Source organism: Saimiri boliviensis, chromosome 1 (assembly GCF_048565385.1).
Source record: "Saimiri boliviensis isolate mSaiBol1 chromosome 1, mSaiBol1.pri, whole genome shotgun sequence".
Taxonomy (NCBI): Eukaryota; Metazoa; Chordata; class Mammalia; order Primates; family Cebidae; genus Saimiri; species Saimiri boliviensis.
Genome location: NC_133449.1, coordinates 146,546,013 through 146,561,388, shown reverse-complemented (window position 1 = coordinate 146,561,388; position 15,376 = coordinate 146,546,013). Strand labels below are relative to the sequence as shown.

Here is a 15,376-nt window from a genome sequence, read left to right as displayed (position 1 = left end):
TGTGTGTGTGTTTTGCCCTCACACTTTACTAGAAAGAGATTACCTGAAGATTCAATGTATTCTCATTTCTGTTTCTTAAAATTAGCTCTGGAAAGGACCACAGAAAGCTGGGCTGTAAAGCTGGGCTGTAATTTCCCTTTGCTTACTCAGGCCATCTAAACCTAAATAGTCTACTGAGTGTATTGCCTTAATCAAAATTGCATTTTCTCATCTTCTTTAATTCCTTCCCCCAATTAAAAAAAAAAAAAGTGCTGCATAGTTACTCATTAAATATTAGCTCTTCATGGTTACTCATTAAATATTAGCTTTTTTCTCCCATTAAGTAGCCCTTTACCAAAGTTGGCAATATAATATGGACAGAATTAATCATGCCCTGGTCTGATTTGGAGAAGAAGCAGGCTCATTGTCTAATCCACTGTGTCCAGATTCAGAGTTAAATGTCAAGGCTTATACACTGATAAGCAACCTCAAGTAAACCAAAAAGATAACCACCTTACCTTGCACGGGAAGAGGAAAGAAAATTGAATAGAAGACTATCTTGCCATTTCCTGATCATACTGAGTCTAATATATTCCATAGGATTGAACTTCATACTTAGAAAAAGGTATTTAGTAAAAAGTATTAAGTAAAAAGTTGTGAATTGCCTGGTGTTGGCTACAACCCTAGTTTTCTGTTTTCAACCAGGGCATGTGAGTGTTAAGTCTGTTCTTAACATATTAGGTATCTAACAGCCAAGATAACATCTTTGAAGGAGAATTTAAATCTTCTATAGAAGGTTAACAAACCTGTAGAAGTTTATCATCCTCCCTGGGTCTCCCACAGTGCTGACTAGTGTGTGTTCGTTAAGAACAGAATTCATGGCGGGGTGCAGTGGCTTATGCCTGTAATCCCAGCACTTGGGAAAGCCAAGGCAGGCTGATTTCTTGAGCTCAGGAGTTTGAGACCTGCCTGGGCAACATGGTGAGACCCTGTCACTACCAAAAATACCAAAAAATAGCTGGATGTGTCCTGTTGCTCCAGCTACTTGGGCGGCTGAGGTGGGAGGATTGCTTTCAAGCCTGTGGGGCAGAGATTGCAGTGAGCCAAGATAGCGACACTGCCCTCCAGCCTAGGTAACAGAGAAAGAGACCCTGTCTCAGAAAAAAAAAAAAAAAAAAAAAAATGAAGAATATACTTTTACATATCTTCTGTCCCCACAACCCTGGAAGTGATAATCAGTGAGTATACAAGCAAGCACCTTGTAAAAACCCTTAGCCTGTGTTAGAAGGAAATGTCTATTAATTAGTGGTTATCTTTTAACTCTTAACCTTATAGGCTGGACCCTGTCCTATACCGAAAGTGTCAGGGAGATGCTTCTCGTCTTTGCCACACCCACGGTTGGAATGAGACCAGTGAACTTATGCCTCCTGGAGCTGTGTTCTCTTGTTTATACAGACACGCCTACCGCACTGAGGAACAGGGAAGGAGGGTATGCAGTCAATATTGACTTCATTTCTTCTTACTGTCATTTGTTTTTTTAGTTGTTTGCTGTATGTTATTCCGATTTCAGTCGTCTTAGGAAAACTTTTTTAGACTATTTTGTGGGGAAAAGGTTCTACACTTCTAGAAACTTCATTCTATTTTTAGGAGAGAAGGTTTTCTAACACTTCTAGAAACTTATTTTTTAGACTATTTTTTGGGGAGAAGGTTCTACACTTCTAGAAACTTCTTCATTCTATGAGTGTACCTAAATTGCCCTACCAGCTTTTATCTGCTGATTGTATGTTTTTAAACAAAGTGGGTGGGGGAAGATTTCCGAATTTTTTTCTTTAAATTCCCAAAATCTGAATCGCAAATGGACAATTAAATTTTGCTGTCCTAACTTTATTTAGCTTCAAGGATCCATTGGAAGCTTTTAGCCAGGCCACAAATGGCTTTTACACTTCTGTTCTTGGCAGCTGAACACATTCACATTGTCTGCCCATGAACTGGTTGGAGCAGAAACCTCCATACCTCCGTCTCCTGGTATTTGTCTGCCCCAACTGCTGCCTTTTGTTGGGATGTTCGTGTGGGAGCATTGGCTGCTTCCCCAGGTACACTGACATGTGCTTGTTCTCCAGGGTGGCTTTCTGTACCTTCTGAGATACTCCATTGTCAGTTGTCCCTTTGTTCCAGAGAATAGAGATGGTATCACTTCTCATCCATTCTTAGAAATACCCCTTCTGAGCTTAATGCAAAAGCCTAGCTATCTCTAATTCAGAATGAGGGGATTCAGAAAGAAATGGCATACTTCAGTTGCTGCATCCTAACCCAGTGTTTATACTGCTGTGTAAGGAAACATGGCAATTTGTTGTTATTGGTTTTTTTTTTCCTCTCTCATATAATGAGCCTCTCATTAACCATGGGGACTCCCAAATCCTGGCATCTTTCTAGTCACTATAGTGACTGGAAAGTAGGTTTCTTCTCTTTTAAATAAGAAAGAGTTGGAGTCTGAGGTGTTCGTTTTCTTTTCTTTTCTTTTCTTTTAATTGAGGTGAAATTCACAGAACATAAAAGTAACTTTTTTTTATTTTTATTTTTTTTAAAGGTGGGGTTTCACCACTATGGCCAGGCTGGTCTTGAACTCCTGACCTCAGGTGATCCACCCACCTCGGCCTCCCAAAGTGCTGGGATTACAGGCATGAGCCACAGCGCCCAACCTTTTTCTTGTTGTTGGTTTTTTTGAGAGAGAGTCTTGCTCTGTCACCGAGGTTGAAGTGTGCTGGTGTGATCTTGGCTCAGTGCAACCTCTGCCTCCTGGGTTCAAGCAATTCTCCTGCCCCAGCTTCCCAAGTAGCTGGGATTAAAGAAGCCTGTCATCATGTCTGGCTAATTTTTTTTTTCTTTTTGTATTTTTAGTAGAGATAGGGTTTCACCATGTTGGCCAAGTTGGTCTCGAACTCCTGACCCCAGATGATCCTCCCACCTCAGCCTCCCAAAGTGCTGGCATTACAGGCATGTGCCACCACACCCAGCCAAATTAACCATTTTAAAAAGAAAAATTCAGTGGCATGTAGTACATTTACAGTGTTGTATGGTCATCGTATCAATCTAGTTTCGAAACATTCCATGACTCCAAAAGGAAACACCATGTCCATTAAACAGTTACTCTCCATCCTTCCTGTCCCAGGTATGCTGCCCTTTTTTTTTCTTTTTTGCAAGAGAGAATGTACCTGTCAATAACAGCTTTCTCGTGACCCTTGGAAAAATACTAGTTTTCACCTGTGCTAATTCTGCATCACTCATCTAGAAGAGTCCAGTCTTGTCTCATAATAACGGTTGTGTCTATATTTGCCTGCTTTTTCTGATTTAGGTCAGTTTGAACTCAGTTCTCCTAAGTCAAGTATATATGCTCTCTTGAATTGGATCTGACCTTGTACTTGGCGTTCATACACTGGCAAATTAGTTTTGCTAAACAAACCAACAAACACAAAACTTTAACTAACCTAGTCTGAATGAAGCCAGTTCGCTTTTATCAGGATACTCTCATAAAAGAATGTTTTTTATATGGTATATTAGAAACTGCTGAATATATATAATCGCATTCCTAAAGATAAGGCCTTTTTAAAGCCTCCTGCAACATTTAATTTTTATTCTGGAAGATATTTGAGGTATAAAACGTGGAAGATAAAATTATTTGTTAGTTTCCTCATAACAGGCTTATCTCATATCTTTGTGTTTTGTTTTGTTACCTTTCAAGTACTTAGCTCATTTTTTCTCATGCAGCTCTCACGGGAGTGCCGAGCTGAAGTCCAAAGGATCCTACACCAACGTGCCATGGATGTCAAGCTGGATCCTGCCCTCCAGGATAAGTGCCTGATTGACCTGGGAAAATGGTGCAGTGAGAAAACAGAGACTGGACAGGTAGGTGACATCGCTTTCTGTTTATCTTATAGTAATGATGATCTTAATGTTTAATGTTTTATCCAGAGTACAAACACCAGAAAATCCATCTCTCTTTACCTTACAGACGTGATTTGCTGTATTAGTCAATATTTTCTGCAGAAGAAATTCTCAGGAAAATTTTCTCTTTGGTCTGTGTATCAGGAATAGTTGGCAGCTAGCTTGTCTTTGCGTTATGATTATTGTATTTTGTAATTGATTATTTTTCCTTCTCCTGTTGCTTCTTAAAATGTCTAGAGCCAAAGATATGGCCTGCCTCTTGCAGGTTTATGAGAGTTCATAGTAGGCCGGGCGCGGTGGCTCAAGCCTGTAATCCCAGCACTTTGGGAGGCTGAGGCGGGTGGATCACAAGGTCAAGAGATCGAGACCATCCTGGTCAACATGGTGAAACCCCGTCTCTACTAAAAATACAAAAATATTAGCTGGGCATGGTGGCGTGTGCCTGTAATCCCAGCTGCTCAGGAGGCTGAGGTAGGAAGCTTGCCTGAACCCAGGAGGCGGAGGTTGCGGTGAGCCGAGATTGCGCCATTGCACTCCAGCCTGGGTAACAAGAGCGAAACTCCGTCTCAAAAAACAAAAAAAAGAACTCCCAGTAAAGTAAACTTTAGAAAGCTGCCCTACATTGCAACCTATCATGGACAAGTTAAACTTAAGGATTTTTTTTCTTTTCTTTGACAGAGTTTCACTTTGTCACCCAGGCTAGAGTGTAGTGGCATGATCTCGGCTCATTGCCACCTCTGCCTCCTGGGTTTAAGCAATGCTCTTGCCTCAGCCTCCTGAGTAGCTGGGATTACAGCACCAGCCATAACGCCCGGCTAATTTTTGTATTTTAGTAGAGATGGGGTTCCACCATGTTGCCCAGGCTGGTCTCCAACTCCTGAGCTCAGGCAACCTGTGCATCTGGCCTCCCAAAGTACTAGGATTACAGGGGTGAGCCACTGCACCCAGCCAGGATTCAGATTCCGTTAATAGGATCTTTCTCTTAGCTATGTATTTTACCCCCAAAAGTTCGGTGCATTTTCCTTTAGTTTTTTTTTTTTCTTCTTCTTCTTCCGTTCTGGCTGTTCTATAATTCCCACAACTCTTTCCTTCTCTTTCTGATTCTGATTCTGATTCTGAAACAGCGATTCTTGCAGAATAGTCGGTAAGTTAAACTTGATCCTTTAATGGAGCACTTTGCTGAGAAATAGCTGTTGATATGCTTTGTGAAAGTGAGCTGCTGTTATACTTGAAACCTCTAAATCTCTAAAAGGAATAGTAATAGACTAGTGCTACAGATAGTTCCAGCTTGGTTTCCAAAGCCCAGACAAGATAGCTTTTAGGTACCTAAACCCTAGTGTGTTCACTTGTTTTCCTTCAGAGGATCCTTTTGAAGTGTACTGGAGTTAGAATCCCAGATCTGACTTACAGGAGTTATCAGTTCTACCCCGTGTTCTGGACCCCTGGTCCCCAGCTAATTTGCCAATAAAGAGTCTTAAAATAATCTGTGCTCTTCACAGTGAATTTGTCTGATGATCATTAATAAAGTACGTATTTAAAATGTGAGGTAAAAGGTTATCAAAGCACAGATTCAAAATAGACTCAAGGCCTGATAAGGTTTTTAGACTTTGATTCTCCTTGCACTTGTAAATTTGACCTTCTGAGGGATTTGCATGGCTCTTTTTTTTTTTTTTTTTTTTTTTTTTTTTTTTTTTTGAGATGGAGTTTTACTCTTGTCGCCCAGGCTGGAGTGCAGTGGCATGAACTTGGCTCACTGCAACCTCTGCCTCCTAGGTTCAAGTCATTCTGATGCCTCAGCCTCCCAAGTAGCTGGGATTACAAGCACCCGCCACCACATTAGCCTAATTTTTTAATTTTTAGTGGAGACGGGGTTTCGCCATGTTGACCAGGCAGATCTTAAACTCTTGACCTTAGGTGATCGGCCCACTTTGGCCTCTCAAAGTGCTGGGATCACAAGTGTGAGTCACCATGCCTGGGCTTTGCATGGCTCTTGTACCCACTTAGCCCTCATAACCACCCTGCTACATCAAGTAATTATCTTTCCAACATTCTTAGTGTGGAGGATTAAACAAAGTTTTTGTGTTCTGTTCAGTGAAGTAGTTTTAAAAAGAAGAGAAGCCGGGCGCGGTGGCTCAAGCCTGTAATCCCAGCACTTTGGGAGGCCGAGGCAGGTGGATCACGAGGTCAAGAGATCGAGACCATCCTGGTCAACATGGTGAAACTCCGTCTCTACTAAAAATACAAAAAACTAGCTGGGCATGGTGGCACGTGCCTATAATCCCAGCTACTTAGGAGGCTGAGGCAGGAGAATTACCTGAGCCCAGGAGGCAGAGGTTGCGGTGAGCCGAGATTGCGCCATTGCACTCCAGCCTGGGCAACAAGAGCGAAACTCCGTCTCAAAAAAAAAAAAAAAAAAAGAAGAGAAAGGGTTGCCCGGCACTGTGGCTCAAGCCTGTAATCCCAGCACTTTGGGAGGCCAAGGCGGGTGGATCACGAGGTCAAGAGATCGAGACCATCCTGGTCAACAAGGTGAAACCCCGTCTCTACTAAAAACACAAAAAATTAGCTGGGCATGGTGGTGCGTGCCTGTAATCCCAGCTACTCAGGAGGCTGAGGCAGGAGAATTGCCTGAACCCAGGAGGCGGAGGTTGCGGTGAGCCGAGATCGTGCCATTGCACTCCAGCCTGGGTAACAAAAGCGAAACTCTGTCTCAAAAAAAAAAAAAAAAGAGAGAAAGGCCCACTGAAAAAGGAAGTGTCATGACACTGGTATCTATACTTACTTTTCCCTTTTTCATGTATGCGACTAATAAATGCCAGTGGCTTGCCTTTATATTTGTAGGAGCTTGAGTGCCTCCAGGACCATCTGGATGACTTGGTGGTGGAGTGCAGGGATATAGTTGGCAACCTCACTGAGTTAGAATCAGAGGTAAGTAGTATGCAGCTTACTCACTGGAGGAGAGTGGCTGCCAGCAGCCTGGACTTTTGTGCTTAGTTCTACTGTTTCTAGATTCCTGAGAGTGCAGATTCTCTGTCAATCGAAAGAAACCTATCAGATTCTCCCTATTTGCTTTATAAAGAAGTATATTGTAGTGCTTTGTGAACTCCTTCCCCCATTTCTCTAGAACAACATTCTATACAGCCCTTTGGTTTCCTTCATAAATTAGATATATCACAGTCATTAGACCTGCCTTTGTTTCCCCTTTAATATAGCAGCTGCACTTCAAGTCACTTAATCACATTCAAGAGCAATCTACAGATTCCCATTCTCTTATCCTGTGCTCTTTATTTAGGTCATTTGGTAGTATTTGTGTGTTTCAGAGCATAAAAGCTGGGGACTTCCAGTAAATGTGAAGATTGAATACATATGTTTATCCCTGTTCCATCCTGAAACTCCCTAAAATATTAAAAATGGGATTAGAAACCCTCATAAAGCACTGGCACATTATTTAGAAATTCAGAAGAGGGCAGCTAAAAATGTTAAAGTTGTTTTGTGGGGGCAGAAATCAGAGAAGTGGGGAACTGCCATTTTTTCATAAACTTTTTAGTACTCTTTGAATTGTCATAATTGGCATTATGTAAAATTACATTTCTCGACCAATTCCTTTTGCTTTCTAGTTTTCAGAAGTTGGTTGTCTTCTCTCATTTTGTCATCTCTCACATTATCATTGTCATCATGGACTTAGAGTAGTCTGGGGTGGATAGCTCTTTAAAGGAAGGTGTTCTTTCAGGAGCTAGTGCTACATGGGTTTTTCTGCTTAAAGGCATTATTAGTCTGTGTTCAGCAGAAACAGTTGTTTGGCATCTGCTTTGAGGGCAGTGCTCTGGCTTATGAGCTTATAAACTGAAGATGGATATCAGTTACCACTATTTTCATTTTGAACTGCTTAGCATTTTGGAAAAATCTCCAAAAGCTTTGCATACTGTAATGTCATTACTAAATTTGTTTTTACCTCACTTTTCTTAATTCTGCCTTCTCATTTGTTCAGGCAGAAAGGGAATATGCCTCTAAAAATTTGTCTTTCAAAGTATAACAGAGGAGCAGTTCTTTATTTATTCTCAGGCTGTCTGCCTCAAATACTAGAATCGTTTCCAAAAGTACGTATTAGATTATTTGCCCATCAAATGTTTCTGATTCAGAAAGAGAAGCTGCTCCTCCTTCATCCTGGCTCTTTCTAAAGCAGAATTATTAACATATTTAATCTTCTACAGGATATTCAAATAGAAGCCTTGCTGATGAGAGCCTGTGAGCCCATAATTCAGAACTTTTGCCACGTAAGTGATGTCTGGAGGAACAAGGGTTAAAAACAGAAACAGATTCACAGGGACTCTTCCCTGAGTGTATCAGACTCATCTCTGTCTTCAGCATTTATTACTCTTGAATGATAGCCAGCTTTGACAAGTTAAAATTTAAAATGTAAACAGGCCGGGTGTGGTGGCCAATACCTGTAATCCCAGCACTTTGAATCTAAGGGGAGTGGATCACTTGAGCCCAGGATTTCAAGACCAGCCTGGGCAACCTCACAAAACTCCATCTCTACAAAAAATTAGCTGGGCATGGTGGCACGTGCCTATAGTTCCAGTTACCCAGGGGGCAGAGGTGGAAGACTCACTTGAGCCCAGGAAGTCAAGGCTGCAGTAAGCCTTAAATGTGCCACTGCACTCCAGCCTAAGCAACAAAGTGAGACCCTGTCTCAAAAAAAGAAAAAGGTAAACAAGATCAAGAGAGAGGTGCCATCATCCTGGAGCCATGTTTGATTAGCCTTTGCAGATAAGCTGGTATGTGGCTAGCAGCAGTTACTGAGATGCCTTTTTTCAAGAAGAGGTGAAACAGCGAAGCCCCCAGTAGTATTGCTTAGTTGATTCCAGTGCATCAACCTAGGAACTGTTAGCATCAGCCCAGGAATTGTTAGCAGTAATAGTGGCTCTTCTTTCCATTTGTCTCCTAGTACCTCAATATTGACTGAATTCTGATTATTTCATGTTCATTTATTAAACTGCTTAAATTACGGGAGTGAAACATACCCAGGAAACACTGGGATCTGACAGTTGGGAGGCTGTATTAGAGATTATTCCAAAAGCTAGCTGCTGACATCATACAAGGAAAGTTTAAAAAAAAAAAAAAAAAAAAAAAAGCGTATAGTCTTGTCTCATGCAAATTATGCCACTGAATGTATACCTTTGTGATTTCTCAGACTTATTTTTGATACAATTTATGATGTGTCTTTTTTGTGTGTGTATGAGGGCCTCTAGAATCAACCCTGCTTGCATTTATTTAGGACTGGACTAAATAAAGTTTTGTTCATTAATTGTTACCAATGAAGTGTAAATTTGTGCTGTCTTCCCCAGGATGTGGCAGATAACCAGATAGACTCTGGGGACCTGATGGAGTGTCTGATACAGAACAAACACCAGAAGGACATGAACGAGAAGTGTGCCATCGGAGTCACCCACTTCCAGCTGGTCAGTGACACCTAGCTGCCGATTTCCCATCATAGCTGCCTGGATGGTGACTGAATCTCTTTCTTTTTTGGAACATCAGAGGACTTCTGATGTTCTGTTAAAAACCATTTTTTCCAGCTTGGTGTGGTGGCTCATGCCTGTAATCTCAGCACTTTGGGAGGCCGAGGTGGGTGGATCACTTGAGGTCAGGACTAGCCTGCCCAACTAGCCTCCCCCATCTCTACTTAAAATACAAAAAAATTAGCCAGACATGGTAGCATGTGCCTGTAATCCCAGCTACTGGAAAGGCTGAGGCAGGAGAATCACTTGAACCTGGGAGGCAGAGGTTGCAGTGAGTTATCACACCTCACTGCACTCCAGCCTGGGCAACAGAGCAAGACTCTGTAGGTAGGTAGGTAGTTAGACAGAAGGCAAGACTCTGTCTCCGGATGGATGGATAGATGGATGGATGGATGGATGGATGGATGGATGGACGGACGGACGGACTCTGTCTCCAGATAGAAAGATACATATACATAGAGAGAGAGAGAGAAAACGCACTTAAGACTGCAGATGGATGGATGGAGGATGGACAGATGGAGAGAGAGGGATGGCGAGGCTCTGTCTCCAGAAAGAGAGAGACATATAGCAAGACTCTGTCTCCAGATAGATAGATAGGTATAGATAGATAGATTAGATTAAGATAGATACAGAGAGATAGATAGATAGCCAGCCAGCCCACCCACCCAGAACTGACATTTGAGTAAGATAGTTTGAGCTTTTTATAGTTACCACATGTAACTACAAGAAGTGTTTCTGGTATAGCAAGTCTTCCTTCTGAGGAAGATAAAATCTAGTCAGCTGTGTTAATTGACCCCTTGTTAGGGCACAGCCTGCCTGACTGTGCATTGAGCAAGTGTTGTTCAGCGCCTCTGAAGTTGAGGCACTGGGGGATAGTAGTGAGATGGAAAAGCCCCTTGCCCTTGTGGACTCTAGATTCTAGTAAGAGAAGATGCAAAAGCAAGTGTGCAAATAAATGGATAGTCTTAGGTGGTTCTAGAAAGAAAAAGCAAAGCAGAATAAGGGGCTGGAGGGTGAAGAAGAAAGGGGGCTCCATAAAGAGGTACTTGAATAGAAACCTCAAAGAATAGCAGAGCAAACCATGCAAAGGACCGAGAGAAGAGTAATTTAGACAGAGGGAACAGCATGCGTGTGATTGGAATGACCGTGAAGCCAGTGTGCCTGTTGTGGGAGAATACTGGAGAGATTGGCAGGTCGTGGTGTCTCAGGTGTGGAGCAGGCCACACAGGATCTTGTTAAACAGACTTGTGAGAGCTGTATGAAACATGTCCCCTGCTGCTACTGACTACAACTTGCCACAGAACTTCCAACTTTCTTTTCACCCTTCAGGTGCAGATGAAGGATTTTCGGTTTTCTTACAAGTTTAAAATGGCCTGCAAGGAGGACGTGTTGAAGCTTTGCCCAAACATAAAAAAGAAGTATGTAGATTTTTATTGTTTTCATTCTACTTTCCCAAAGTCCCTCTTAGCTCCTGAATGAATATGTGAGATGTCAGGCAGCCCTCCTGCTGCCTGATGGAGTTGGCTCTGGAGGCCTCGTGCTCTCTCCTTTGATACTGTGGCAAACACTTGTACTGTCTGGACAGAGCATCTGGCAGTGGTAGGTGTCACGTGGAGATCCCGTAGGCTAAAGGAGCATTTTTAGTTGTTCCAGGTAAGGCCATCTGACTGATGAAGCAGGGATGGATTGTGTGCTTAGAGAAGCAGGGTGCAGTTTGAGTGAAAGAGGCGAATTGACTTCTTCCCTGCATCGTCCCATTATGTTATCTCTTCTAAGATGCAGCATTTTTTGTACTTGGTTACTTAGTGAAGAAACCGAATCTTTATTCATTTAAGAATTAGGTCTTAGCCAGGCGCTGTGGCTCACACCTGTAATCCCAGCACCTTGGGAGGCCGAGGCGGGTGGATCACAAGGTCAAGAGATCGAGACCATCCTGGTCAACATGGTGAAACCCCATCTCTACTAAAAATACAAAAATTAGCTGGGCATGGTGGCGTGTGCCTGTAATCCCAGCTACTCAGGAGGCTGAGGCAGGAGAATTGCCTGAACCGGGGAGACGGAGGTTGCAATGAGCTGAGATCGCACCATTGCACTCCAGCCTGGGTTAACGAGAGCGAAACTCCGTCTCAAAAAAAAAAAAAATTGTACCAGTGGATGAATGCTTTGTTTAAAAAAAAATTAGGCCTTAATGAGGAAATTGATAAGCTTTTTCAGCATGGCTGCCCAAATTCTTCCATGTTGATCTTTGAAAGGCACATTTCTAGAGCACTTGCCCTCATATAAACCAAGTTCCCAGTTTGCTAAGATTTCTCTGCCTTTCAGGAGCAAGTTTCATAGCAGGTCAAAGGTACAGTCCTGTAGTTAAGAGCAGCATTTCTCTGTGGTCAGATGTGTTTAACAGAAGTGTTGAACTGTCCTTGCACACATGTGCCCTCTCTGGCTTCTCCTCCAGTCAGGAATGTAGTCAGCGTTCAGGCTACTGCCTGTGTTTCATGACACCCACAGTCAAATTGCACCTTTTACCACCCTGAAAAAAACATGCATACAGCAAAGACATTCCCCAAAAGGGCGTTCTGAAATCTTAGTTAATGGTGTGACCCCTGCCCCAGCGAGGCTCTCAGGTCATCTGCTCTTGTGTGGCTTCAGCTAGCTTCAAGCTTCTCCTTTCACTCACAGGGTGGACGTGGTGATCTGCCTGAGCACAACCGTGCGAAATGACACTCTGCAGGAAGCCAAGGAGCACAGGGTGTCCCTGAAGTGCCGCAGGCAGCTCCGCGTGGAGGAGCTGGAGATGGTAATGCCTCCCAGCCTCTGCTCCCAGAAACCACAGTGGGCCAGGGCTCGGAAAGCTGGGGAGAGGCTAGGGCAAGTGGGAGGCTTTTTAGCCACTACTGTGAGGGTTAACACTTGAAGACTTGTGCTAAACTTTTACCATACGACCATTAGCTTGCTGTGTCATTCTTTTTATTTTCATTGATAAAACCTTTCTTACCACACATGACAGTAAGTCCAGCTGTAAGACAGGCTCTAATTAAGCATGTGATCCAGTCACTGGATCAATAATGTCCTTGGGGGCTGGGCACAGTGCCTCACCAAGGTAATCTCAGCACTTTGGGAGGCCAAGGCAGGTGGATTGCTTAAGATCAGGAGTTCAAAACCAGCCTGGCCAACATGATGAAACCCTGTCTCTACTAAAGGAGATTTGGGCCAGCATGGTGTGGCTCGTGTCTGTAATCCCAGCATTTTGGGAGGCTGACGCGGTCGAATCACTCGAGGTCAGGAGTTCAAGACTAGCCTGGCCAACATGGCAAAACCCCAACTCTACCAAAAAGACAAAACTTAGCCAGGTGTGGTGGCACACGCCTATCATGCCAGCTACTCAAGAGACAGACAGGAGAATAGCTTGAACCCAGGAAACAGAGGTTGCAGTGAGCCAAGACCATGCCACTGTACTCCATCCTGGGTGACAGAGCAAGACTCGCGTCTCAAAAAAAAAAAACTTATTTCAAGCTGGAAGGTTTGGTTCTTTAACTTTGAGTCTAGCTCTTTAATTAAAGTAATAATAAAAGTAGAACCCTATATGTATATAGTGGTTTTGACTTTCCAAGTGATTTTCACATCTCCCAGAAATCCTTTGCAGGACTAGATACGATATTTCAGGGTAGACATGGCATTCTGTTTTGCAAAGAAGTCCAAGACCATGCAGCTAGTTGGTGACAGAATTGAAAGTAAAGCCTGATTCTCTTGCTGCAAGGCCACTTTGCTATGTAGAAGCCAGGGTCACTAGACAAGATACAGTCACCAAATAATTCTATAGAACATTTGACATCTCCACCCTAAACCAAGCTCACCTTTCCATTCTGGCTCTCTCATGCAGACAGAGGACATCCGCCTGGAGCCAGATCTGTATGAAGCCTGCAAGAGTGACATCAAAAACTACTGTTCCACTGTGCAGTATGGCAATGCTCAGGTAACTTTTTGCTTTTGTTTATTTATTTTCTTTTTAATTTTTGTTATTTTTTCTTTTTTATTTTGCTTTTATTTTTAATTATAAAATAATTTGAACATAACATTTAATCTTTTCTCAAAAGCTGGTGCCCAAAAGAGGGTTACTTTGTAGTCATAAAGTTTTTGCTATTAAGACAGGACCCATCTCACCATCCCATCCAACCTAATCATCCATTCTTAAGCTACATCAGGCTGCATTTTCCAGAGTTCTTCACCTTCACTCCTCTCCAATTCATTTTCTTCCCTTTTTCTGGTTACCTCATCCTTCCCCACCTTGTCTGCCTACTAAATTCTTAATGATCCTTCAGATGCCTCCTCCTCTGTAGCATTCCCAGTGCTCTGCACCTCCAAAATTAACCATTTTCTCATTGCGTTCCCATTGTACAGAAGTTCTTAATTAGAGGTCACGTCAGAATCACCTAGGACACTTTTATTTCAATACATAGAAACAGAACCCTATCCAGAATTGCCAGGAGTGAAATACAAACAAGTGATTTTAAAAAAAATGTTCTCCTTATGACTCAGCTACCTCTTCTAGTCAAGGGCCATGGGGCTCTAGCCTTTGAGATAATTACTTCATTGTCCTCTTGTATCTACTGTTGCCAATGCAAAGTCTGATGTCAGTATGTGTCTCATTGCTTTGTAGTTAATCTATTTCTGATAGGTTTTAGAGTCTTTGCTTTGTCTGTAGTGATCTGTAATTTCACTGTGATGTGATTAGGTATGATTTTTGTTTTGTTGTGTTCATCCTGGTTGGCTCTTTCAGTCTCATAATCTATGTCTTCTTTCATTTCTGGGATAGTCTCAATCATTGCTCTGTCACATGTTACTTTCCCTTTCCTTCCTTCTGGAATTCCTGTTTTAGACAATTGGAGCATCTGAGTCCATCTTCCATGTCTCCCTTTTTTTTTTTTTTTTTTTTTTTTTTTTTTTTTTTTTTTTTTTTTTTTTGAGACAAAGTCTCTTGCTTTGTTGCTAGACACCAGGCTGGAGTGCAGTGGTACAATCTTGGCTCACTCAATCTCCAACTCCTGGGTTCAAGCAGTTCTCCTTCCTCAGTCTCCCGAGTAGCTGGGACTACAGGCGCATGCCACCATGCCCGTCTAATTTTTGTATTTTTTAGTAGAGACGGGGTTTCACCATGTTGGCCAGGATGGTCTCGATCTCTTGACCTTGTGATCCATCTACCTCGGCCTCCCAAAGAGCTGGGATTACAGGCGTGTGCCACTGCGTCCAACCCCCATGTCTCCTTTTTTTTTTTTTTTTTTTTTTTTTTTTTGAGACGGAGTTTCGCTCTTGTTACCCAGGCTGGAGTGCAATGGCGCGATCTCGGCTCACCGCAACCTCCGCCTTCTGGGCTCGGGCAATTCTCCTGCCTCAGCCTCCTAAGTAGCTGGGATTACAGGCACACGCCACCATGCCCAGCTAATTTTTTGCACCTTTAGTAGAGACGGGGTTTCACCATGTTGACCAGGATGGTCTCGATCTCTCGACCTCGTGATCCACCCGCCTCGGCCTCCCAAAGTGCTGGGATTACAGGCTTGAGCCACCGCGCCCGGCCTCCTTTTTTTTAAAGACAGGGTTTCACCACGTTGGTCAGGCTGGTCTTGAACTCCCGACCTCAGGTGATCCGCCCGCCTTGGCCTCCAAAGTGCTTGGATTACAGGCGTGTGCCACTGCGCCCAGCCCCCATATCTCTTTAACTTTTTCTTTGGTACTTTTCATTTCTTTGGTACTACGTTTTAGGTAATTATTTGATTCTCTTTCCCACCTTATAATTTATTCTTCAGTTCTGTCTATTCTGACACTACCAATCAGGTTTTGTTTTCCATTTCCTAGATTTCTCATTGCTTCTTTTCATAACCACCTGTTCTTGATTCTTACTTACTGTTGACTTCTGTGTTGTTCTGAGGGTTTTAAATGTA

General features: G+C 42.8%; 1 protein-coding gene across 1 annotated transcript in view; it reads left to right on the top strand.

The window, feature by feature from the left end:
* GLG1 (golgi glycoprotein 1) overlaps positions 1–15,376 on the top strand; it is a 161,150-nt gene that overhangs the window by 130,596 nt on the left and 15,178 nt on the right. The window contains exons 11-18 of the mRNA XM_010350699.3: positions 1,315–1,468; positions 3,745–3,882; positions 6,763–6,849; positions 8,133–8,195; positions 9,270–9,383; positions 10,773–10,861; positions 12,120–12,237; positions 13,321–13,413. Of these exons, the coding sequence (XP_010349001.3) occupies positions 1,315–1,468; positions 3,745–3,882; positions 6,763–6,849; positions 8,133–8,195; positions 9,270–9,383; positions 10,773–10,861; positions 12,120–12,237; positions 13,321–13,413 (856 nt within the window). The remainder of the gene's footprint in view (positions 1–1,314; positions 1,469–3,744; positions 3,883–6,762; positions 6,850–8,132; positions 8,196–9,269; positions 9,384–10,772; positions 10,862–12,119; positions 12,238–13,320; positions 13,414–15,376) is intronic.